The sequence below is a fragment of the Phocoena phocoena genome, chromosome 6 (genome assembly GCF_963924675.1).
Source record: "Phocoena phocoena chromosome 6, mPhoPho1.1, whole genome shotgun sequence".
Classification (NCBI taxonomy): domain Eukaryota; kingdom Metazoa; phylum Chordata; class Mammalia; order Artiodactyla; family Phocoenidae; genus Phocoena; species Phocoena phocoena.
In genome coordinates this window covers 31,715,332-31,743,303 of record NC_089224.1, presented here as the reverse complement: position 1 = coordinate 31,743,303, position 27,972 = coordinate 31,715,332, and the positions used below count along the sequence as shown (strand labels likewise).

The 27,972-nt window shown below is 34.6% G+C and overlaps 1 protein-coding gene across 3 annotated transcripts in view; it reads right to left on the bottom strand.

Annotated features, from left to right (window-relative positions):
• AGTPBP1 (ATP/GTP binding carboxypeptidase 1) overlaps positions 1 to 27,972 on the bottom strand; it is a 175,169-nt gene that overhangs the window by 81,369 nt on the left and 65,828 nt on the right. Inside the window, exons 6-10 of one of the 3 annotated variants that reach the window (XM_065879501.1) lie at positions 24,573 to 24,610; positions 21,345 to 21,553; positions 19,629 to 19,806; positions 8,421 to 8,518; positions 3,506 to 3,622 (exon numbers count right to left, since the gene is read on the bottom strand). In XM_065879501.1, the coding sequence (XP_065735573.1) occupies positions 3,506 to 3,622; positions 8,421 to 8,518; positions 19,629 to 19,806; positions 21,345 to 21,553; positions 24,573 to 24,610 (640 nt within the window). The remainder of the gene's footprint in view (positions 1 to 3,505; positions 3,623 to 8,420; positions 8,519 to 19,628; positions 19,807 to 21,344; positions 21,554 to 24,572; positions 24,611 to 27,972) is intronic. The other 2 variants (XM_065879502.1, XM_065879503.1) reach the window with 2 other exon arrangements.

Genomic DNA, 27,972 nt, shown 5'->3' with positions numbered 1-27,972 from the left:
ATCATAAAGGATATGTCCTCTCATCCTACTACAATATGCTAGAAGTCAATAAAAAGATAAACAAAAAGCTGGAAATCAAAAAGCCAACTCTGACATTACCAATGAATCAAAGGAAAAAGTCATAATGGAAAAAAAGTTTCAAAACAAAGATAATGAAAGCACTAAATTTCAAAACCTGTGTGATGCAACTAAAACAGTAATTAGAGGGAAATTTATAGCCTCAAAATGTAAATATTAGAAGAGAAGAAAAGCTGAAAATTACTGGACGTCTATCTTAAGATGATAGTAAAAAGAGAGAGAGAGAGAATGAAAGCAGGAAATATCAAGACATGGCACTGTAAGCATATCATTTAGAAATACAGGGATTAACTTCAAAAACATATGGAAAGGTGATTGTAGGAAAGAGCAGATAGGAAGGAGACTACAGCTTTTCCTAATTAGACTATGTAAAACTATTTGCTCTTTAAACTTTGTCCATGCATAACTTTAATAAAAATTTAAAACCAAATTAAAAAGAGGGGCTTCCCTGGTGGCGCAGTGGTTGGGAGTCCACCTGCCGATGCAGGGGACACGGGTTCGTGCCCCAGTGTGGGAGGATCCCACATGCCGCGGAGCGGCTGGGCCCATGAGCCATGGCCACTGAGCCTGCGCATCTGGAGCCTGTGCTCCATAACGGGAGAGGCCACAACAGTGAGAGGTCCACGTACCACAAAAAAAAAAAAAAAAAAAAAAAGAGGGGAAAGAAATAAACATAACAAAAGTCCATATGGTAAATGTCATCATGCTACCACAGATGTATGAAAACAGAGCTGTGAAAATGCAGGATTTTGACACTTCTAATATTCTGCTATCAAGAAACAAAAGAAAATAAAACTATACTTGTCACTACAAATAAATAATCATAGCTTTAAAAGCATGCGTAAGGTCCCCTTAAAAAAGTCTGTTGCTAACTACTTTAATAATTCTTTATGTGGACTTCAAATGCACTCATTCTGCCTCCGTCAGGCCATTGAATAGTAGCTTTAACACATCTGGAAACAAAGTGGGTGGTGTTCAGGTAAAAACAAACACATCAAGTAATTTTAAGCTTCAGTGGTTGATGTTGAAAGTGACATGCAAATCCAAGTGGAAAAAGTCATAATCAAAATTAATTCCATTTCTGTTTAATATCTCATGATCTGCCATCTCATATCATTGTATCATTTGATACAATGATAGCTGAAAAACATTCTTTCAAACACTTCCTATTTAGAGCCAACCAAATATTTTTAATTCTCAAAAATACATCACTTAGATATCGTAGCCTGTACATAGTTCCAACACACACTTAAAAAATTAGAGATTAAAGTGTTTGAACAGTGCATTCCTCTGAAACTGAAAAATGAGAAAGTGTGCCAACACAATTACTTTAGAATGATTTTCCAATTACGTACATAGAAGAAAATGTGCTATTTCCCGCAACATATACTATATACATAGAGCTAACTATTCTACTTTAAGCTTTAAAAATATGGCATTAATAAATATGTACTATCTGAAATACTGGAAGTAACTTCTTTTGCTTAAACACAGTAAAAAGGGGTAACTCACTTGGGAAGAATCCTCAGAGCTCTTAACACTCAGACACACCTGTCTTTACCATCTGACCCTGGTCACACCAAGTCAGGCCAAAAGTAGGAGTCTGTTCTAGGAGCTGCCAAACTAAAGCACAAGTTGGCCAGCTCTTCAAAGGTGCCAAGCAGGAAACCATCACGGGTGGCCTATTCTGGTTGTTGAACTAATAGGCAAATGTACCAGTACTCATCAACATAGTCTATAAGAAAAGAACTGGCTTGTGAAATAATGAGGATCAAAATCCTGACCTTAACACCTATTAAAAAACTAGTCATCCCTATTCCCACATCAAAACTCCTACAGTTTTTACTCACATTATATAATTCTTATATGTATACAAATAGAGAAGAAAATAGGTCATTTCTTCACAGAATAATCAATTCCTTCCCCAAACCCCTTCCACAATATATTTTTTCTGCTTTACATTGGCAGTATTTGTTATCTCTGGAGTTTTATTTTAAAGCGGTTCTTAGTTGGGCACAAAAGTGTGCAAAGAGCAGCCAGATACTTCCTGTAGATGGCATGAAAGAAAATCACCCTGTATCCTTTCCCAAATGCCTCTTCTTGTCTTCTTCTTTTTCGTTGACAAATAACCTCTCCTTCATTCCTGCCCTCTTTCTACTACCCCTGATTTCAACGTACCTTCCAACATACCCCAAATCTATGGGGAGTACCAAGACACTGGGGGAGGGGGAGAGGGAGCAACTTGCTGCTTCTTCTATTGCATCCAAAAGCTCATTAGTTCCCAAAGAGAAACCTGAATAATTAGAACTGTGAAATGTAAACATTAGCTAGTAAGTATTTCTCTGTTTTTATTTCTCACATACAGCTTCACATTTAAGTCTTTTTCTTTGAGCAACCAGGAATTATTGCAACCAGGAATTATAACCAGAATACACTGTTAGTGTGTGAAACTTGGCGGGGGGTGGGGGGGGCAGGGGTTGGGGAGAGAGGGAGCGGGGGTTGGCAGCAAGGGCTAAATAAATCTACGATTATCAGTTCAAACCCTTTATTTTACAGTTTAATATTCTGGGCAGTTTCAGGGACTTACTCAAGGACCCACCAAAAGTGAGCAGCAGAGTGAGCGTTAGAAACTATATTTACTACTAGCCATCAATTCAATCAGCTTTACTTGCTGTGCAATCCAAGCTGAATACTATGTTCCAGTAAATAAATGAGGGTAAGAAATGTTAACAAGAAGTCACTGTCCTTATGAAGCAACTTAGATTCAAAGACTTCCAGTTGTCCTCTTTCCCCAACCTTCCATGCTTATATGGTGACTATCAGGAAAAACAATTCAACGAGCATAGACCATATTTTTAATTAAGCATTTTCTCAGCTCTCATCTCCCCTCAGTTGAAAGCAACTGATAAAAATAAGGCTTTAGGGCTTCCCTGGTGGCGCAGTGGTTGAGGGTCCGCCTGCCGATGCAGGGGGCGCGGGTTCGTGCCGCGGAGCGGCTGGGCCCGTGAGCCATGGCCGCTGGGCCTGCGCGTCCGGAGCCTGTGCTCCGCAACGGGAGGGGCTGCAGCAGTGAGAGGCCCACGTACCGCAAAAAAAAAAAAAAAAAAAAAAAAAAAAATAAGGCTTTAACATAAGATTCTGAAATGCCATTTTAAAGATTATTTTTAAAAAGAATAAAAAACTATGTCAATTAACTTGATAAACAAAAATGATTAAAAAATTTTAAAGCTAGTCCAAAAATTAAATGGCCTAGTTCTCTCGTTTTACCGACAGCAATTTGAAGCTCAGAATGCTGAAATAATTTGTCCAATGTCACTCAGAAAAGCAACACTACTTTCATTTTTTAGAATTGAAAACAGTGATTATAGGTCTAAGAAAAAAAGAACTTTTTCTTAAAATTAGTTAAGATGTTGAATTTTCTGTATACCTGAAAATCATCAACAAGCTCAGGGAAAAGGTGTTCATACATTTTAAGTTCTTCTATTGTTCGTCCTGGTTCTTGCTGGGGTTTTAGTTTGTTAATGTCCGTTTCAATATCATCATTCTGAAATAATAAAAATGGTATGTCACCAATTAAGAAAAACGAAAAATTACAAAATACATTTCAGATTTAAAGCTTTCCAAATTATTAATTACATGTACATAGAGAATAATCACTGCAGAAAGGTTGTATTCATTTCATTGTAAATTAAAATTTGCTTACATTTTTTGGTTGTTGTGTTATTGTTATTTTGGTTGTTATGTTGTGTTTTCTTTTTATCAAAGATTATACTAACATAGCATGGTATTTGGGCTCCTCAAGATAGAAAAACTAACATCAAGATCGTAACTAAACTATGTTCCCCCCGCCAAATCTCCCCAACTACCATCGTTTTGCTCGGATTAAAGGGCAGTAAAACTTAAGAAAACTAAATTGAAAAATGTAAGTATATGATGGTGGTGGTGATAATCAAAATAACTAACTTTTATAGAGCAATGAAAATATGTGACAGACTATGCTAAGGATTTTACATAATGATCTAAGAATAAGAATACTATGAAGCAGATAGTATCATGACCTCCATTTAATTAAAGAGGAAACTGAGGTACAGAGAGGTTAAGTGGCTTGCAAAGAGAGGAGCCAGCATGTGAAATCACTAATCAGTGATTTCAAAGAATACACTGTTAGTCAATATAACGCACTGCCTCAAGAGCAACTAATGGTTATCACGCACCCTTAGAAAAGCCCATTACCACCATTCACTCTGTTTTTCAGGGGAAAAAAACAATGAGGAGTGGAACAACAGCCAAAAATGATTTCCATGTCCCTTCGGGAAAAAAAGACGGTAAATGTAAAGAAATATGACCTCGGAGGAATAGGATATGTATCCAGGATCAATTTGATCTGTGTGTGTACAAAGAGCTAATGTACATCATGATGGAAAGACAAGTGTGAGTTACCTACTATCCAAGCTATTTTCTAGGACCCTCAACAACTCTGGCCTTACACAAATACAAATCCATCATTACCTTCACTGATGGCTAAAGAGAGTTAATAAGACCACTTATTAATTTTCAATTGGTATTCATCTTCAATTTTACATTTATCTTACTATCAGAGTAAAGTACTTATTTTTCAGACTTAAATTCATTCTACTATGTGTCAATCCTTAAAATGCTTTATATACATGTACCTGATTATATTTATATATTGTCATATTAACACATAATTTAAAAAACAATATACTATATATTTCTCATATTTCATATTCAGAAATTTAGCTATTATTTCTTTAACCAATAAAAAGATTTTCTCCATTGCCATAAATTATAAAGACTGGTTTTATTTAAAGAGTATCATATTAATTACTGTATCATAATTGTGTAATTATTACATGAATATATAATTTCATATATCCTTAAATTATGCATTGATGAACCAAAAATATGTAACTTTCTTGATTAGCATCTATTAAAGTAGATAATTGTATATTATCTATATATTATCTATAAAGTAGATAATACTTTCAAAATAATAAAAAATTTTTAAAAGATATTCCTTACTCTAAACATACTAGTAGTTCAATATTCATTACTATTTTATGAAGATATAGCATTACAAAGTAGCTATTTTAAAAATTAAAAAAAATTTTTCCTGTAAAACAGGCACAGTGAGGAGAGAAAACTATACTTTGAGAGGTCAATAGCAAGAAATTTTGTGTTTTGGTTGGGGGAAAAACAAAGATAAAGAGCTCCTGACACACTCAGAAGAAATAAACCTACTACTCCTTTAAAGTTCTTCTAAAATTAAGGAGAAAAAAAAAGAATACGTTGAAGCTTATATACTGACAAGTCCTGGCAATCTGGAGACGACTCTTCTACAACAGAACCTCCAGGTTTCTATAAATGCTCCAAACTCTGAAAAATCTGGGGCAAAGAGAACTGAATCACTATGGTGAGGAAAAAACAGTCTCTATGACTACAGTCACATTAGAATACAGATATTATACCCACTACAATGTAGCAGGTTCACCTAAAGCATGAAAAAAGTGATGTGATTTAGATAAAAAGGAAAAACTAAGCAAAGTCCAAATGTAACAGACAACATGAGTAAGAAGCAGACAGTGGTAAAGAAGAAAAATAAGATAACACAGCTCAGCAGTGTCAAAGAGACAACAATTCTGTAGCCCTTGAAAAAAAGTAATATTTAGCAGAGCAGAGTGGTAAAGAAAGCAAACATTCACACTGGAATGCTTTATTCTGCATCTTGGTCCCACCTCTTATCAGCTACACCGATAACCTTTCTGTACCTCTGGTTTCTAATTATCAGCCCTGTAAAGCAGAGGTAATAATACCACATACCTTACAGGATTACTATCAGGACTTAATGGTTACTACAGGCATACCTCGGAAATATCTCAGCTTCAGTTCCAGGCCACCACAATAAAGCAAATGTTGCAATAAAGAGAATCAGACGAATTTTTGGTTTCCCAATACATGCAAAAGTTATGTTTATACTATACTGTGGTCTATTAAGTGTTCAATATATTATGTCTAAAAAAACAATGTAAATACCTTAATTAAAAAATACTTCATTGCTAAACAATTACAATAGTAACATCAAAGGTCACTGATCACAGATCACCATAACAAATATATTAATAATGAAAAAGTTTGAAATATTGTTAGAATTACCCATGTGACACAGAGACATGAAGTGAGCCAATGCTGTTGGAAAAATGGCACCAACAGACTTGCTCCACACAGGGTTGCCACAAACCTTCTTCAATTTGTTAAAAACGCAGTATCTGCTAAGCTCAATAAAGGGAAGTGCAATAAAACGAGGTATGCCTGTATGTGTAAAGTGCATGGACTAGCACAGGATTAACTGTTCAATAAATTCAATCTATTATTTTTTCTTATTATTATAACTGCTGTGTTAAGGTAAAATGGGGAAAATGTGAGCAATCTTGAACACCCCAGTGAATAACGCTGCCAATAACTGTATATTATATAGATGTGACTGTCAAAAAAGGCAAAGAAATATGTGGAAATGTTCTAAATTAAAGGAGACTTAATAGACATGACAATTAAATGCAATACCTGATGCTAGATCCTATACTGGAGAAAGAAAAAAAAATCTTTTAAAGGGGATTATTAGATCAGCTGACAAAATGGAATGTGGATGGTAGATTAGATAAAAATGATATATCACTATAAATGTATTAAGTTGGTAATTGTATTGTGGTTATGTAACATATGGGAGGATGTGTATAGGTTACATGCAAATATTATGCCATTTCATATAAGGAACTTGAGCATCTGTGGATTTTGGTATCTGAGGTGGGTCCTGGAACCAATTCCCCCTAGGACACTGAAAGATTACTATATCACTGTTCTTAGAGGAAATATACACTAATGTATTTATGGGTAAATGACCATGATACATAATATATGAAACTTATTCCCATACGATTTTTTAAAAATTTTAAAATATGTATTCATGCATACACACTGACAATTTTCAAGCAGAAAAATTAGAATCACTGTTATAAATTCCTATTGAGTTCTATTTCCCTGCCAATCTCCATCTTTACATCTGTAGTGGTCACAGCAGATTTTTTTTTTTTGCGGTACGTGGGCCTCTCACTGTTGTGGCCTCTCCCGTTGCGGAGCACAGGCTCCGGACGCGCAGGCTCAGCGGCCATGGCTCACGGGCCCAGCCGCTCTACAGCATGTGGGATCTTCCCGGACCAGGGCATGAACCCATGTCCCCTACATGAGCAGGCAGACTCTCAACCACTGCGCCACCAGGGAAGCCCACAACAGATATTTTTAATGAGGACCCTGAGCCGTGAAGAATAAATTACACTCAACATACTTTGTTTTTAATACACATGGAAACATACATAAAAGAAAGGTTTCCATCGAAATACAAAACTTTAAATTATAAACTTAATATTAATCTAGGAAATTTTACTATCTCTAAACACTCACTTCCTAAATAATCCAAACAGTTGATTTTAATATACCTCCTGTTATCTAAGGAACACTTTACATGCAGAATATAAACTCTTCTAACTTGGATCCTACCAGTTCTTTCACCATGTCAAGTCCAGAATCACCAAAACAGTTACCCCAGATTTTCTGCCTTGAACACCAGAGCCTGCACTGTTTTTCATCTTTGTAGCTTCTTGAGGCCAGGATGCATGCCATCATGTTGTCTAGACTGGCTACCATGACAATTTCGCCAAAGCTTGCCTTGGTGATCACATCTGGTGATAATAAAACTGGTTCTACATCTGCTATTAAGATAGAAATCTCCTTCCAGTATCTTAGATTCTATTTCCAGAGAGAGTCAAATACTCAGTGTACCCCAATTTTGATGTAGCATTTCAAGACAAAAAGGCCCAAGCAGACAAGAGTCAAATGAACCCCCTGTGCCCCAAAAGGCATTAAGCTAAACAGTTGAAGAATAAAGGAGTTAAGATGTTTTTCTGCAGATACTAAAATGGCCCCCTCTACCACTTAACAAAGCAAAACAGGTTGCCACCTGAGTCTCAAAAAACACTTTCCTTCACCCTTAGATTTCCTTAGACTTTAAAATCTAAGTCAGAAAGGTTAGATAAAATCTTCCTTGTCAGAGACAGTGAAAATAACTTTTTTTAAGGCCCTTTTCAGACTAATGTATTCAAAGCAACATTATTTTCCTTTCAATAGCTTAATGTCCATAGTCATCCATGATAAAAAGATGTGGACAAAACAAATTAATCTACTGTTAGCTATACATATCTACCCAATCTTTGTTCTACACCTGTGAATACAATTTATAAAGTTGACTAAACACAGAAATTTATACCAACCTTAAAATTTTTATCTAGGTCATCTTCATTTTCGGTTTCATTTTCAGCTTCTAAATCAATATCATCGTTGTCATCACTTTCATCTACTACGTCATCCACTGTGATACAAAATGTGCTATAAGTAGGTCAGAGGTAAGCATTCTATAACATGCACATCCAAAAGTAGAATGTTATATATATATAAAACACTGGTATTTCAATCACCAATGGAAAAGTAAATGAAATTTCCTTATAAAAAATGTCTCTAAGGTTGTTCCAGGTATTGAAAAACCTATGAGATGAAGTGAAAGTACTTCAAAATTTGGAAAAGCACTCTAAAAATATATAAGCTTTTTTACTAATGTTGTCCAGTTCTAAAAAATTAATAATGTCTTACGTTGCAACAGCCTGAATGAAACACCTCGTTTCCTGTTTATGATAAATTTCAATAACTCTTCATCCATTTACAACTCACTCCCCATTTATGTCTTTCACTGACTGCCATGTACCATGCACTGTGTTGTGTGCTGGGAATTTTTTAAAAGATGTGTAAATATAGTCCCTGCCTCAGGGAGCTTATGAAGTTAAAGAGAGAAAGAACAAAAAATAATTATAATACAAAAGGTATACACCTAATGAAGGCATATACTTAAAAATGCCATGGGAATGGAATAATAAATGCAAACTGCCTGGGGCCAAGGTTATTAGTGATCACTTCACAAAACAGGTAATAATTAAGCAGTATCTTGGAGAAAAATATAGCAGCTTTCTGGGTGAACATAAGAGTGTGTGAGTGTGGCTTTTAAGAAGAAGAAATAATAATGCAAAAATAAAGAATTTAAATTATATCTTTGTAAAATAAGTTAATCGTGACTTAACTTGTATGCTTGAGAAAGTACTAGGAGAAGCAAATAAGAATGAGAAAATGAAGGGTATGATAGGCCAATTAGTTTAGATTTTCATCCGATGGAAGATAAGCACTGGGGATTTTAAAGAGGAGAGTGATTTAACTTACATTTTTCAAAAGATCACTCTGGCAGGTATGAGAAAGGGAGCATATATATGAAGGGGGACCAATTAACAGAGGAAATGACAATAACTGTCTGGACCAATACAGCAGTAATGGGGATGAAGAATGAGTATGCATTAGAGAAAAACCCAGGAAACAGAATGTAAAAGGACATGAGGACCATAGAGGTGGGGCACACAAGGAAAGAAGAGTAAAGGAGTACTCTGAGAGTACTCATGTAAGCAAATGAGTGCATTAAAACAAAGTAGAGAATACTTTTAAAGGACATTTTTCTAAACTTTGCTTTTATTTTTTGACTCTATTGAGGAATAATTGACAATATAACTGTATATATTGAAAGTGTAAAATGTGATGATATATGGTAAAATGGTAAATCATGGTAAAATGATTATCAAGATGAAGATAATTAATACGTCCATCACCTCACATGGTTAACACTGTTAACACTTTGTGTACGTGTGTGTGCGTGTGCATGTGGTGCGAATGCTTAAGATTTACTCTCAGAAACTCAATGCCGTATTAACTATAGTCACCATGTTGTACATTAGATCCTCAGAACTTAATCTTCTTAAAACTGAAAATGTATACCCTTTGATCTTATCACCCCATTGACCATTCTCCCAGCCCTTGGAATCCAACTTTCTATTCCGTTTCTATGAAATTGTTTTTTTTTTATTCAACGATTCCACATATAAGTGATGCCATACAGTATTTGTCTTCCTCTGCCTTGCACATTTCACTTAGCATAAATGCCCACCAGATTTATCCATGTATCTATGTTGTTGCAAATGGCAGCATTTCCTTTTTTTAATTGGCTGAATAATATTCATATATATGATATATGTACATCATATATATGAATCACTTTTCCTTATCCATTCATTCATGGAAAGACATTAAGGTTGTTTACAAATGTTGGCTATTGTAAATAATGCTGGAATGAACATGGGTATACAGATATCTCTTTAAGATAATGACTTTGATTCCTTTGGATATATACCCAGGAGTGGGTTTGCTGGTATGGTAGTTCTATTTTTAATTTTTTGAGGAACCTCCATGTCCTTTTCCATATTAGCTGTACCATGTTACGTTCCCACCAACAGTGTATAAGGGTTCTGTTTTCTCCAAATCCTCGCTATTTGCTCTCTCTTTTTGATAACAGCCATCCTAAGAAGTGTGAGGTAATATCTCTTTGTGGTTTTGGTTTGCATTTCCCTGATGATTATTGATGTAAGGCACCTTTTCATTATCTACTGGCCATTTGTACATAATTCTTTGGGAAAATGTCTATTCAAGTCCTTTGCCCACTTTTAATTCGACTATCTTCTTTTGTACCATTCGGCTATGTGAGTTCTTTGTATTTTTTTGATATTAAACCCTTATTAGATATATGGTTTGCAATTATCTTTTCCCATTCTGTAGGCTGCCTTTTCAATATATTGTCTCCTTTGCTCTGCAGAATCTTTTTAGTTTGTTGTAGTCCCACTCGTTTAGTTTCTGTTGCCTGTGCTTTTGTTATCTTACCCGAGAAATCACTGCTAAGACCAATGTCAAGGATCTTTTCCCTCAAGTTTTCTTCTAGGAGTTTTATAGTTTCAGGCCTTATATGTAAAGTCTTTTATCCATTTCGAGTCAATTTTTGTGAATGGTGTAAGACAGGGGTCCAGTTTCATTCTTTTGTGGATACCTAGTTTTTCCCAATACCATTTATTAGAGACTGTCCTTTCCCCATTGTGTGTTCTTGACACCCTTATCAAAAACTAGTTGACCATAATATGTTTGGGTTTATGACTGGGATCTCTAATCTGTTCCACTGGTCTATGTGCCCTGCTTTATTTGAGTACCATACTATTTTGATTACCATAGCTTCATAATAGCTTGAAATCAGGAAGTGTGATGCCTCCAGCTTTGTCCTTCTTTCTCAAGATTGCTTTGGCTATCTGGGGTCTTTTGTGGTTCCATACCAATTTTAGGATAGTTTTTGTATTTCTGTGAAAAATGACACTGGAATTTTGATAGGGATTGCATTGATTCTGAAGATCACTTTGGTCAGCATGAACATTTTCATATTAATTCTTCCAACTCAAGAATACAGGATATCTTTCAATTTTTTTGTGTGTCTTCTTCAATAACTTCTAACAGTGTCTTATTGATCAGTGAACAGGTCTTTCAATTCCTTGGTAAAACTTATTCGTAAGTACTTTATTGTTTTTGATGCTATTGTAAATGGGATTGCTTTCTTAATTTCTCTTTCAGATAGTTCATTATTAGTGTGGAGAAACGCAACTGATGGTTTGTATATTAACTTTGTGTCCTGTACCTTTACTGAATTCATTTATTAGTTCTAACAGTTTTTTGGTGGAGATGTTACAGTTTTCTATATATAAGATAATGTCATCTGCAAACAGAGATGATTTCATTTCTTCCTTTCTGACTTGGATGCATTTTCTTTCTTTTTTCTAGCCTGATTGCCATAATTAGGATATCTAGCACTATGCTGAGTAAAAATGGTGAGAGTGGGCATTCAGCTTTTGTTTTTCTGTTGAACTCTTTATCTCTCTTTCATTTCCGAAGGACAACTTTGATGGGTAAAGTTTTTTTTTTTTTTTTTTTTTTTTTTGGCTGTGTTGGGTCTCCATTGCTGCACGTGGGCTTTCTCTAGTTGCAGCAAGCAGGGGCTACTCTTCATCGCGGTGCGCGGGCTTCTCATTGCCGTGGCTTCTCTTGTTGCAGAGCATGGGCTCTAGGCACACGGGCTTCAGTAGCTGTGGCTCACGGGCTTAGTTGGTCCACGGCATGTGGGACCTTCCCAGACCAGGGCTTGAACCCACGTCCCCCGCATTAGCAGGCGGATTCTTAACCACTGCACCACCAGGGAAGTCCCGGGTAAAGTGTTTTTGATTGACAGTTTTTTTCTTCAAGCAATTTGAATATATCATCCCACTCTCTCCTGGCCTGCAAGGCTTCTGCCGAGAAATCTACTAATAGGCTTATCAGTATTACCACATAGGTAACAAGTTTTTTCTCTAGTTGCTTTCAAAATCCTCCCTTTGCCTTAAGAGCCTGATGAAAATGTCTTGGTGAAGATCTCTGAGGGATGAATCTATTTGCAGATCTTTGAGCTTGTGCGCCTACATAGCCATATCTTCACCAGATTTGGTAAGTTTTCAGCCACTATGTCTTTAAATAAGTTTTCTGTCCCTTTCTCTCTTCTTCTTCTTCTGAGACTCCCATTACACAGATGTTGTTTCACTTAATCATGTTCCACTATTCACATAGGCCTTCTTCACTCTTTTTCTTTCTGATTTCTTTTTCTCCTCTGACCTTATAATATCATGAGGTCTGTCTTCAAGTTCACAGATTCCTTCTCTTGCTTGATTGAGCCTGATACTGAAGTTCTCTATTGCATTATTCATTGTATTCTTCAGGTCCAGAATTTGGTTCTTTTTATGATTTCTTACTCTTCATTGAACTTCTCATTTTGTTCATGTATTGTTTTCCTAAGTTCACTGAATTGCTTCTGTCTTCTCTTGAAGTATCTGAGCTTCTTTATTTTGAATTCTGTTTCAGATAACTCACAGATCTCCACTTCTTTAAGTTCAGTTACTGAAAAGTTACTGTGTTCCTTTGGCAGTGTCATGTTTCCTTGCTTTTCCAGGTTTCTGAAGGTTTTGTATTGATGTCTGCACATCTGAGGATGCAGTCAACTCTTCCAGCCTTTTTGGATTGGCTTCGGTAGGGAAAGACTTTCACCTGAAGGTGACTGTAAGAGCACCAGCTGGGTAGCACGCAGCGTCTTTGCTTCCTGGGAAGGCACAGTGGTGGCGTCTTTATGCAGCTCCATCAGTTGAGGTCAACATCAGCACTGACTGTAGGGGTCTTCTGTGGCCTATATTATGGAGGTCCTCAGGTAGCAGTGGTGGCTAGGGCTATTGGGATCCTCAGGGGCAAAGGCTGCTAGGGTCTTTTTGAACTCCTCTTTTCTGCCTATATGAGGAAGTTCTAGCTAACGGGATCCCCCTTGGCACCTGATCTGGTATGCTGGATCTCACAGCAGTAACAGAGCCAGCCAGGGTCCTACAATCAGGTGCATGTGGAAGCACCACAAAGCCTGGGTCCTTGGGCACTGGTGCACTTGCTGTGGCAGTGGCATTGGTGTCTAAGGTGGGAGAATGTGCAGATCTCTCATGAAAATGAGGTCTGGAGCTCTGGGGCTCACTGTAGTGAGTCCAGCTGAGGGGAGATGCAGCAGCTATATGAGCCCACAGCAAGAGCTCCAACCCCAAGGAACAAATGCAAGAGGCAGGACTCCAGGCAGCTCCGTTAGCTGAAATCAACTTTGGTGAAGACTTGCAAAGCCTCGGAAACAAAGGCTATAAACATCCACAGCAGCAAGGCTCACTGGGATTCTTCTGCTGTCCTTTTCTCCATGGGGTAAAATTCTACTGAGGGGAACCCTCTGGTACTAAGCTGCTCTAGACCGGGGAATGGGGTGATGGAGATAAAATGCTTCCTGTACTTTTCTATGTGGCCATCCTCAGGTTTTGAGTTCTGCATGGTTTCTGATGCTTCTTCATTGAAGTTCAGAGCTATCCCTGAGATATTTTCATCAGTTTGTAGTTGGTTATTTATTGTTTTTGCTGCATTTGCAGGGGAGACAAGTGTTGGGGCCTCCTATGCCTACATCTTGCTGATGTAACCTTCTTTAAACTCTTTTACACTTCCATTTCCAATGTGATTTATCATAGCAAAGATTATAAATTCCTCCCACCCAAGTATCTGTTCTCCTCTCCTTCATTTCAGTAACAGAACCTCTGAGTTTTAGCTAGAGGTTATAGATTGCAGCCTCCCTCACAGTAGTTACAGCCATATGACTAATTTTTGGCCAACAGTATGTGAGGCAAAGTTGCAAATACAAACTCTAGGTCACATCCTTTAAAAAGAAAATTGTCCTCTCCATTTTCTTCCACTACCATTTTCCACATGCACATGAGGAAACCACCATACGAGATGATGAAAACAAAAAGAATCTTTTTCCTTTGATGACCTGGTGGACAGAGGCCTACTGTCCAGGATCACCTACCCATCTTCTGTATGGGTATGTGAGAGAGAAAAAAAAAAACCTATCTCATGGCAGTGTAGCAAATAGGCTCTGGAGACAGAATACCTAATTCAAATCCTGGCTCCTTGAGTTACTAACTACTTGACCTTGAGCAAGTTACATAAGTTGTGTCTCAGTTTCCTCATCTATAAAATGGAAATACCCACACATACTGTTCTTGGGAGACTTAAAGGAGTTAATATATATAACGTGCCAGGCAAAGAGTATGTGCTATATGGGACTTCCCTGGTGGTGCAGTAGTTAAGAATCCGCCTGCCAATGCAGGGGACATGGGTTCAATCCCTGGTCTGGGAAGATCCCACATGCCATGGAGCAACGAAGTCCGTGTGCCACAACTATTGAGCCCATGCACCTAGAGCCCATGCTCCGCAATAAGAGAAGCTACCACAATGAGAAGCCCATGCACCGCAACAAGGAGTAGCCTGCACGCAGCAACAAAGACCCAGCACAGCCAAAAAATAAATTAATTAATTTATTTCTAAAAAAGAGAGAGTATGTGCTATAAAAACGTCTGTTATTACTATTGTTGCTTGAGGGACTGTGGTACTGTACTGGGTCACTGTGTAACATCAGCTCAGTCTATCCTAACAGAGTTACGAAATTGCTCTAAATTCTTTCAGAAATAGACCACACAAAGTAAGTATTTATATTGCATAGAGTAACCGGGTCTATTTATGTCAATGTACTAATGCCAGTTAGTCGTGGATAAACATAGGAAAAACTGACATTTGGTAAAAGAACTGTTAGGAAAAAAGAGGGCACTGAATTCAGAAAAGCCTATTGCAAATAAGAAAGACAACTCCTTGGATAGGGAGAAGGGGAAATGCAGTTCAGTATCAAAGAGAAAATATGTTTTTAATTTTTAGGCAAACCTGTCAAATATCTTCCTTTATAGGTATTTTCCTTTGGTTTCATACTCCAGATGTGAAATGTCATATAGCTTAGGGTGTCTGAGACCTTCTTTTCTATTCCAATTCTTGTACCATCACCAATATATATCAATTATTATAACTTAATCTCACAATTAAAATCAGGGAATATAAATCATCCTTGTTGTTAGTTTTCAAAATGTCCTTGGCTCATTTAGAGTGAAGACAAAAACATAGGAAAAAACTTAAATGGCTATCAATAGGAAACTAGTTAGATAAATTATACTGTATCTGTATGATATAACAATTAAAAGGTACAAGTCAGCACTTTCCATAAGGTTTTGGAAAGTATATTTCAAGGGGTTTATTTTGTTCGTCCTATTGCTCCTATAAATGTGATCTTTCCCTTTGTGTTTTCTGTTACATGCGCGCGCGTACGCACACAAAAGAAAACTAGTGAATTTTATTTATCTATCTTGTAAACAGGACTTCACTGAACTTTTATCTGGTCTAAGATACATTTTATAATTGATTTGCTTGGATTTTCCACATGAGCAATAACGTCCTCTGCAGACAATGATATAATTTTATCTCACTCTTTTAATGATTAATACCTTTCCTTTCCCTGTCTCACTGATTTGGCCAGAGTTTTCAAAACAATGTTAACTAATAATGGTTGAGAAAGGCTTCCTCTAACACTTCATAACTATTTGTGATGTTGGTTGCTGATCTGAGTTAGATAATACTCAGCTAGCATGGAAAATATTCCTTAAGAAATGTTACCTGGAATTAATAATGATTTTCATCAAAACTCTTCACGGCATTTATGAAGATAATCATTGGTTTTCTTGCTTTGACCTACTGATAAATTTTAATTAAAGTCTTAATATTACAATAAACTTACTTTCTAAAATAATCCTTACTTTGTCAAAGTGTCCTATATCTGAAAATGCTGCTCAATTCAATATTCTAGTATTTTAGATTTTTATATTTATTTTCATGAGTGACAATGATCTGTAAGTTGTTTCAGGTTATTCTTACCAGGTTTTGATTTCAGCAACATACTAGCTTCTAAACTTTTCTTTTTTTTCTATGCTCTGGAAAATAAAGCATAGGAAAATTTCTTGAAAGTTGAGAGAACTAATCTATAAAGTCATCGTTGTTTGGTGTCTTCACTGAAGGCAACTTGATTGCATATTCAGTTGTGGGTTTGCTACTATTTAAGTCAATTTTAGTTATTTATATTTCCCTAAAATACTGTCCATCTCAATCATATTTTCAAATGTATTAACATGAGCTATCTTCAGCATCCACTTAGATTGACTGGATCTCCTCTATTTAACTTGCCAAGAACTTAGAGGTATATTAAAATCACCCACTAATGCTGTGTTTCTATCAATTTCTCCATATTATCCAAATAATTATAGCTTTATCTACCTTTATTCTAGTGCTTGGCACACTTGTTATTATCTAGCTTGTATAAAATCATCTTTGATATCTTGCTTTAAACATTTTGTTCTGTATTTATATTTTGTGGGGTAGTAATAATGTCTTCCTCACCTTTCTTGAGCTGAGAAAAACAAATACACAGTTGCCAATCTGTTTATTTTAAGCTTTCAGTCTTGCTGTTTTAAGAGTTTCCAGGATGTATCAGCTACTTAGATTTTGTTTTTAACCCAACCTAAGAGTCTCTTTTTTTTTAATGGGAGTATTTTATCCTTTTAGATATCTTATTACTGAAACTGATTTGCTTTTCTCGCTTTGTATTCAGCATTTTCCGGATTTTGTGCATCTTGGAAATTTTCTTACTTTTCTATAGCAGTGATGGATGGACCTCTTCAAGAATATTTTCCAAGAAGGAATATACATTATTTTATACAGAATTTCAAAGGGTTCTTAGTCTCTGAGGTCCATCCATGGATTCCTATGGTTCAGTAGATTCTAGTCTAAGGATCTCTGCTCTAGATGTTACTTTTACATTTTGAAACACGTATTTGGGCCACTATTTCTATAATTACCATCTTAGAAATACAACAATATTATAATTTAAGAAATCTATGAATATAAATTGCAAAAGACCCAGTTTACTATAGCCGTATATTATGTATCTTTCACCAAAAATTAGTTGATATATTTCAAAATAATAGTAGAGCAACTATTTAGTATTACATAATTAACAATTTGTAATGTTAAATACAATTACTCTACTACCATGTCTTCTGCATTCTTGACTTAATTCATCACTGGCCTGGCTGAAGTATTATTTCATATAATTACTTCAGAAGGGTTCCTGGGCAATATGCTTCTGTACCCTTGCATATCTAAGAATATGTCACCTTCACATACGGGTGGCTTCTAATAAGGGTTCAGAAATCTTGAGTCAGAACTCTTTTCCTTCAAATCTCCAGAGTCTGCTTCACTATCTTTTGGCATTAAATGTTTAAGAGAATAAGTCTTGAGGCCAGCTCAATTCATCCATTAACAAATGTTAAATGCACATTTATTATAACTCATGCAATCTAACGCATGCTGAGGATAAAATGAAGGTAAAAACAACAGTCTTAGCTTTGTGGAATTTACAGTCTAACTGAGGATGGTAAAAAATAATGAAAATTGTGATAAATTTAATGAAGCCTGATATGTGAGAAAATGATGGAGAGCAGGGTGTTTTCCTTGTGTCTATGCAATTGCTATTAAAACTCTGCTCTCACATCCCATTCGTGAAGCCTTCTTAGTCAATTAAAGTCTCCATTTCTAGTTCAGTGATCCATCAGTCTGAAATGATGCAGAAAAGGAGCCCTCAGAAAAATATCATCTCTGTCTTTTTTTTCCCCATGTTTGATATATTCCCTGCACTACAAGTCAGCTTTCTCTATCCATGTGATTTTTCTGGACACTGAACAAAGAACACTCTGGGGTATATCCTATCTCTCTCCCAGTGTTACTACCTGCCACATATAGTGAAGTCTCACAAGCTTTCTACCAGTTAGACCACCACTTAAACCTCCATAATCCTACATTGAGAGAGAGAAAGAAATTCCAACAGCTCCTTGACTCTCCCTCCAAATTAGGTACTAGTGGCCCTCAACCTGGAGCCAGAGATACTGCATTTCATAGAAGGGTGAATAGAGTTGACACTCTTCCTTAATCTATTCTTTTCTCCAACATGTTTGTTGCACACCCTATGTTTATTCCATGAGAATGCTCCTTTTATCTAGTTTTCAGATTCAGTACAGATTTTCCCCCTATTTTTGAAGTCTGTTGGCAATTTTAAATGGAATGAGAAGAAGCAATTAGATCACTGTTTTCACTTAGCTATGTTTAATCAAGTCCCAGACTTAGACTTTTAAACCTTTTAAAGGAAGTTTCTGAATAATCCATTTTGATATTTTATATAGACTAAACTTCTACTTTAATAATTAAATACTTTAGAAATGCAATCATAACAGTGAACTCTGTGATATATACCATAGGTAAATCTATATTGAGGATAATAAACTAATTATAATTACTTAAAATTTTTCTTAAATCACTTACTTCAAAGCATTGCTTTTAAATATAATTAAAAACCTCTTACTTTTTTAAAAAGTGATCACCTAACAAGAAAATACTTTAGAAATTCTATTAATAGCCTAGACTACTTTCTCTTTTGAATTTTGCTATGTCTTATAAAAAAATTCTGCTTTTTCCCCACATTAAGAAGTGGAAACTCTTACTTCCTTTGCTATGTACACAATATTGCACCAAAAATGACAAAGAGCCAATTTATGATATTTTCTATCAGGTAAGTAACTGTGCAAGTTTTGTTAGACATAAACTGTAACATGTTTGATGATTAGACACCTTTAACTTTAAAAAGTGAAGTTCATTAAAAAGCTACAAATGTAAGCTCAAATAGAATTACCTAAACAGTTAATGTTTACATTCTTAGATTTTGAAAATTTATATAAACTATCAAATACTGTTCCTGTGTGGTACTTAAAGTTTTTCACATTTCCACATATGTAATACACCCCACATTCCTTCCCTTTATTACTCAATCTCAATTTCTTATATTTGAAGAAGTATTTATTAACTAAAAAATAATATGAAAGTTTATCATGTTCATTAAAACCTTCTTTTGCTAGGGAGATGAACAAAAGCAAAAATAGATAAAGTCACACAATTCCAATAACCACTGAAAGCCAGCAAGAAGCATGTGGTCCTACCTTCAGGGGGTAAACTGTAGAGCTGGGCCACAGGTCCAGTCACAGGAATAACTGGTAACTGGAAATGGAAAGAACTTTTAATCGTTGGGAGTGGCAGGCGATTTTTAGGGAAACACTTCCTCATTATCAGACTGGAGGTGTTGACAAGAGGATCAAGGGTCCTGACTGCCAAACATTCCTGTTTTATAAGAAAAGAAAAAAAAGATAATGTGCCTTTGGTGAATAAGTGAAACAATTTTACATGACTTCGGAAAGTAATACATTAATAATTTTCAAAAGGCAAATACCACAAAAAATTTAACATAATTATAAAACAGCTTTGACTAATCAGAAATATCTCTTTTTAAGTAAGAACCTCATATGGCAAATTTAGCAGTAATTTTCCTTAAATATTTTAACTAAGCAGAAATCAGTACCATCTTTGGTGCCAGAAGTCACCAAAGCACTAAGTAATATCTATGAGTGACTTAGGGAGCATTTAGCAAGCCTAGGGTATAAAATAAAAATGAAACTTTAAGGGAAGAAGAAAAAAAGAAGAAAGATTAAGAAATTAAGACAGGTGTAAAAAATAAAAAGGAATGTGCATTTGGCTGAGCTTTTCTCAAAATTCTATCAGCTATCATGCAATAGCACCCCTAACAAGTTAGCTGTTCAACTTATAAAAGAATAGCCTGAATATCACAATTTTAAGTTTTAAGAGTTTAATTTGCTATCCTGGTATCTAATCTTGAGAAGGACTAGTGAACAGCGAATTTGAAACTATTTCATATAACACTGTTATTATTATTGACAAGTGACATCTAGATGGCTTTAGATGGCACTTTGATAACCTGTGAAATTTTCAGTAGAAGTCTTCACACCTGACCTGTCAAAACAGATGAAAAACTAAGGCTCATAAATGTGAAGTGGCATAAACAAAGTCACCCAATTCTTCCTCCTATATCAAATATCCATCACTGTCTATATTAGGAATAGTGAAAATAAGTGCATGTGATTGATCTAAAAAAGAAAAAGCTAAGAGTTAACATAAAATATGTGTTCTTAACTACTCTCACACAGAAAAAGATTATTTGTTGTGTGTAAGACCAAAACGGCACAACCAAGATGACTGGTTGGAATTTTCAAGACAGATTTTGTTCTAATAATTATAGCCTTGTAAAAATAAAAGGTTACTTTGCAATATCCCCACTCTGCAGATGCTAGAATCTTTCTAAAGCTATTGTTGAGAAGGTTTATGCATAAGATGGCTGGCAGAACCAGGATTCCTAACTCGAGGTTTCACTTCTGTACCTGCACTATTTAAAAATATTCTCTCCAGGAGAAAGACCGAGAACACTCACAAACAACATATCTGCCTTACCAGCCATAAAGGATTTGTGAATACTTATGAGGGGAACATACAAAACTGAGTATAGCCAACTGCACACCTTAGAAAACGTGGCTATATAGAATTCCTTCCTGCCCAGTGGAGAGATTTATATACATCTTCCTTTTACGTATGGGGGAAAAACCTCATATTGCAGAGATATGCACTGAGCACTTTCTCGAACTCAGTCTGATGTCACATTTGAGAAACGATTGTGCCTTTTGGCTTTTGGATTTTTTTAATATATTTATCATACTTTTTGAGTATTTTTAGAAATACTAGTATTCTTAAGAACCAAATCCTATCATTAATAGGTAATCATAATAACAGGAAGAAAATTAAAAACTCACTTGTGAAGTGTTATAAAGAATTTTCATCCCATTGGCATCAATAAATGCTTTTCTTCCCAACTTGATGCTTGTAACACTTTTTAAACTCTGTAAAATTCCTTTTCGAATGAGCATGTTTCTATGCCGATTATCATGGCGGTGCCAATCTACATAAATTGTTAAAAGGACTTGGACATATCCTCTGTCTACAGCTCTCCTGGCATTTGTTTCTTTAACAAAAGAAAATTGAGAAAATATTTTTTAAATAATAAGAGACACTGGTAGAATAAATCAAATTAAAAACATAACCACAATACTGGAATGAAGTCTTACAATACTTTTCCAAAAATAAATGGCAACCACATATTTAAATATTTTTTAGCTAACAACATAAATATGACAAGTTCCAGGTAATTTTCCAGAAACCTGCCCATATATTGTTTTGTGGTTAATAAATATCAAAATATCTTTAACACAATTAAGGTTGTATATTTTTAAATGTTAATACTAACAAAACTTTCATATATTTTAAAACTTATGAATATACTTTCATTACACCAAAAGGAATATATAAGCCTTTAACTCACTAGCTGTGACTATGATTTTGTTAAAAGCCATTATCATTATCGCAACTTCTATTACAATCTTTGTGTGAAATAAACTCCATTGGATTGTAGCTCCTACTACAAATTGTATGTGTTTCTATTGAAATTATTTTAAATTTTAATTACCCCCACAATTATATATAAATATCCATGCCACAACAAAGCTAAGTGAAAAGTACTTAAACAACTTTTTAGTAAGTGAAATGTAAGAAGCATTATATGATTAGAAGATAGTGCTTTATTGTCATTAATTTTTTAATATATGAAAAAACTGCATCAAAATTTTTTTTTGTAAACAGTCAATTTTATTGGGGTAAAATTAACAGAAATAAATTCATAAATTTGATGTACTTCATTTTTTTAATGTTAATATTTAAGATTTTTAACCAAAAGGGTGCATTTCACTAAGATGAGAGCAAGGGGATCATATCTTAGCAACATCCTGAGCCACCCAGCACCACAAGGGTGGGCCAATGATAAGAGTGCAAGATAATGTGGAACTCCAACCCATCTGAGGTTGTTAACTTAGAAAGAAATACCAGTCTCTTCCTCATCTACATTTACGTATAAAATGACCACCTGGCTCATGGCATGGACACTAAGATAATGCAACAGTAAGGCTGTGCTGCTTTTAGTTGCCTGAAAGAATTACTACAGTCTTAAATGTGCTAATACCCACCTAAAACATAAAGACACTGAGATCAACAAACTTATTAATGCCCTCTTAGAAATTATGTTCTGATATTTGAGAGCTGGAAGAAACTCACAGGGGCAGGAGGGGGGCACTTTCTTATGTAAAAGGTTTAATACCTCTGTTGTGTCTGGACGAGCTAGTTTGCTAAGGCTGTGGCTATCTATAGGATAGTTCAATAGTTCTGACTAACAATAGTTTCATGTATTTTAAACAAATATACATATTTCGTTTACACCAATTGGAATATATAAGCCTTTAGCTTACTAGCTTCTTAGTATTACCAGTAATACTTAAAATATACTACTATCATAATGTCTTTTAAGAATCACTGTAACTCCTATTACAAACTGTGTTTCCACTGGAATTCCCAAAAGCCTAAATGGTATTTATGAGAAATATTTAAATTCTTTATTGAAGATCAAATTAAAAACTTGTGCATAACTCAAACACAGGTGCTGAGTGACTCTTAAGAGAAGTGAGCAGATCTATCTGCAATCCAGGATCATTTACTTGTCAGTTACTTTTTTACCTGATGGAGCAAACAGATATGTTTGCCCACCATCCTCCTTTGAAGGAGAAGAAGGGAGGGAGTAAAAGGAAGCTTATTATTTAAAACTGAAGATATCAGCATTTCAGTCATTTTAGGTTAACTGATTTCTAAAAATACTTGAAACTTAGAGTTTTAGTTTTTACTGACTTTGAATTAGTGACTTTGTCATCAGTGATTCTGAAAATTAGTAAGCTTTAATAAGAGTTTAGTTTTAATGGCTATTTTAATCTACTCTAAATCAAAAAAAATATGCCTACATTAATTTAAAAATTAATCTTGAAACAATTTGAACCACAAAGGCAGGGAGGGCACATCAAAGCAAGGCTACAAATATCTTTGAAATTAATCCAAATATTCTAATCTTGGTCTAAAGTTTATCACATCATATATGAAAACAAAGCTACATAGCTAATATAATTGAATAACACACATTTCATTTCAAGGATAAAACTGTTAACTGAATTTTATGCACTCTAGTATATAATAGTAATACCTAAGGTGATTCTTTAAATTTAATAAATCATTACCAAATATCAGATTCTCAATCAATTAATCATTTGCTACTGTCCTTCTCATCAAACTTAAGGGCAAGTAGGTCTCACCATCAATAGACAGTTTTGGGGAAAAATAACATTGAAAGCCATCAATATAGATCTTTAGGACTAAATGTTATTGTGGTTAAATAAGATGTTAATTTAATCAACCAATGGAATGGGGGAATGGAAGTGCTAACAAAAATTAATATTTAAAATACAGACACTGAGTATTATGGAGAGAAAAAAAGCACATAATGGGGATGGTTACTCTCCAAAAAAAAAGCACCATATTGTGTTAAGACACATTTCCTCCAATACTTCGATTTTGAAGATTAAAAAAATTGTGCTTTAGTCTGTAAATGCATTTAGTAAAATGTAAATTTACATTACGTCATTTTTAATGTTATAAATTTGAATTTTATGGTAGAAATAAAACTTCTAATAAAGAGGTCCTAACTGAAAATCATATGTTACATAGAGACAGTAGTTGTCAAAGATACTCTTCACGGTAGATGTTCTCAAGGCCATGTTAGCATCACTTTTTCAAAATGATACTATATAATATTTACATATTACTTTCCCCTACTAACAAGGCTTTATGTTTATGAAAGTAACTTAGAAAAAGGAAGTCAATATACTTGAATAAATTATATGAATGTACTGATAAATTAGAGCTCAATAAACATAAATGATCTTAGATATATATCAATCGACTGTACTAAAAGATAAAATCAACTTTGACATTAAATTATTATGAACAAGCTTTATAAACATAAACTAAATCTACATTTCCAGTTTCTTTAACATAGTAGACAGAATACTCAGAAAAATAGTATCTAGTATTTCTAGTATTTAAAAACTTACTTGATTTTAGCAATGCAGCAAGAGTGTCTAAAGCAACCCTGTCAACATGAGAAAACACAAACAACAACAAAACTAGTAAAATTAATCTACAATAGTAAATTCATACAATCTTTTCAGATAAGTAATTAGTATCTACTCCAAATGTCATTCCTGTTATAATCAATTACATATGCTGTTTCTCTATATGCCTCACTTCCTTCAGGTTAAAATTGGATATGAGGAAGACTGAAATATCAACAAAAAAGCACCAAAAAAAAATGTTTAAGAAAGAAAAAGAAGAAAATTAACAATGTCTAAGTCTTCATATCAGAGGTTAGGTGAATGGAATCATTGTACCCGTGTCTGACTGGGACAGAGTTCACAAAGGAATAATACTAAGAATCATAGATTCTGATTCACAAAAAAATTAAAACAAAAACAAGTTTTAACACAAAGTTTGCAACTACAAAATTCTATAGATATTCGTAGCTATCTGACTTCAAAGTATTTTAGCTCTATCAAGCAATAATCCTAACATTTAATGTGATAACAAATGTAAAATATTTTAGAACTAGGAGGTTTGGGGAGAGGAAGTATGAACCCTTAACATTTTTCAGCCATACGGCACCAAAGAGAATAATGACCTAATTAACATCTCAAAAATTCTCACTGCCCATTAGAGGACTTATATATTCTTTAAATATAAATGTGCAGTTACACACAGTGAAATCAGTGGCCATTAAGCAACTTTGAAAATATATATAACATCACTGTGGAAAGCCTGTAATTCAAATATTTTTTTTAAAATGAGTTATTGAAGAAATGGAACTTTCAGGAACTTTAAAAATATAAGCCAGTACCTCTTAGTAAGATTTCAACAAGGATAATTAATTTGCATAAAAATATGTACACTGTCAAATTTAAGCATTTCACTCATCACTAAGCATTTGTTGAATGCCTACTAGATACCCACAGTAGCAGGTTCTTCATGGGTATAAAATTAGAAAACAAAGTTATCTCTTTCACAGATAATTTTACAATCTAGATAATGTAATAAAATGTACATATCTATGGAAAAACTACTCAAGATATTAAAACTGAAAACAAGATAATAAAGTTAATAAAGCTACATACACACTAGTGGTACACATAGCGTGACCAGATGATGACTTCTAAGATGACTTAGAAGATTTAAAACGGATACTGATTTAAGATGGATATTGGTTCAAAATAAAACCTGAAACAATAATCCAGGACTAGGTACAGACTAAGTGCTCATTTATAATAAATGCTCATTACTGCTACCCTCTAGAGCAAGTTGTTAACAGTTACATTTTGGTTTATTGACACAAATAAAGCAACCATATAAACATTTATTTATGATAACACTTGTAAAATAAAAACAACAGTATATGCTCTAAAAAATATAAACTCCTGCATGTAACTTTCTCAAAACAATGTGCAGTTTTGGTAATGGCAAGTTAAAAGTAAATGAAAACTATAAAATTATAACAGAATTTTCACAGCACTGAATCATCAGTAAGAAACTTTTCATAATCTTATAATTATTCAATAAAATGCACTTAAGACTGTAAAACTATCAGAATAAGGATGACTTTTAAATTGGTCAAAATCAGAACTAAATGGATCTTCTAAGTACAATGGCAATTTTGGGGAAAAAAGAAGACTTCATTCAGCAAGGCATGATAAATGCCAAAAATTGTTACATATGCCTTGTATATGTGTTTTCTAGTTTAATTCTTAAAAAAAAAAATCCTAGCCCATAGAATTGACACATTTTATGAATAAGGAAACTAAGGATTTCAGAATATAATATGCCTAGGGTCACATAAAAACTAAGTGATATGAAAAATAAATCATACAAGATTCTTGTTGAGAAAGAAAATTATGAAATCAGAAATGTCAGCCTCCTCCAAAAAGATATGTTGAAGTCCAAACCTCTAGCATCTCAGAACGTGGCCTTATCTGGAAACAGGGTCTTTGCAGATGTAATTAGTTAAAATGAAGTCATGCTGGAGTAGACTGCCCTTAATCCATCAACACGGATGCTCTTATAAAAAGAGGGAAGACTATTTGAAGACAGACACACAAGGAGAGAACACCATATGATGATAGAGGCAGAGACTGAAATGTTGCACCTACAACCAAGGAACACTAAAGATTGCCAGCAAACCACCAAAAGCTAGGAATAAGCAAGGAAGGATTCTCCCCTGCGGGTTACAAAGGGAACACTGGTCCTGCTGACAAGTTGATTCTGAACTTCCAGCCTCCAGAGACAATAAATTTGTTATTATAAACTACCAACTTTGTACTAGGTACTTTGTTACAACAGTCCTAGGAAACTAATACAATTGCTTAGAGGCAATCATTTGCAATGAACTCAGAATTTTCCCATCTACAGCTAAGTCTTAATTCAAAATTTTAAAAATCTTAACAGCATTTTCAGAAACAGTCTTTCTGCCTGCTGGCAGTTGTTTACAACACATTTGAACCAAACAGAAGTGCTCTGACATTTTCTAAGCCTTAAACTACATGTTTTTCTCTTGATGTTTATTCTTCAATGCTGCCAAAACTGGATATGCACCCAATGCCTTCTGCCCATCATGCTTGTTCCACAGCCCCATTAGATGAAAAGAAATTATGAAGTTTGGTGCAAAGTCGTCTTGACAGTTTTACCAAGATGTTTTTTAAAAGGTATTTTTAAAAACTTCAGTACAAAGGAATTTCTGCAATTCTATGTCAGTTATAAGCCAGTATGAATTTATAATATAAAAGTTACCCAACAATTACAGAATAGTATTTATTGAAAAGTACATTTTTATATGTTGAATTTCTCAGCACCAATATTTTATACTTCCTCATATATTTTGCAGTCTTCACAAGTCCCACACAGAATAATAACTAACAATGGCTTTAAAAGCAGCCTGTGGCTTATTCATTTGGGAGCAGTGAGGGAGGAGAAACTGAAGCCCCAGGTACTCATGAAGTTATTTAAGTTGCGGGGGGAGTCAATCCTTGCAATAACCTCCAAACCTGTAGTGAAACTCAGAAAGAGTTACAATAACTTTTAGAGTTGCTTCCTTCTAGATTAACAGTGTTTAAATCTAAAACCTAAAATTGGAAAGGAAAGGAAATTCTAAAGGAAAGCGCTGCTCTTCAAACATAAATAATAACCCTCAATCTTCTTCAACTAACTAAATGCACGGCATTAAGGGGAGGAAGAATTGGTATACAAATGCTCTAGATGTTGAGATTGTTTAATTAAGGGGGAGATCCTACAATTATTCAAAATAATAAAGGAATCATGATATAGATGTCTGGTCAATGAATGGTTTATCCTTTTTAAAATAAAAATAAAGTTTAAAGAGTTTTTCTTTTTAAAATATAGAAAAAAGAATGA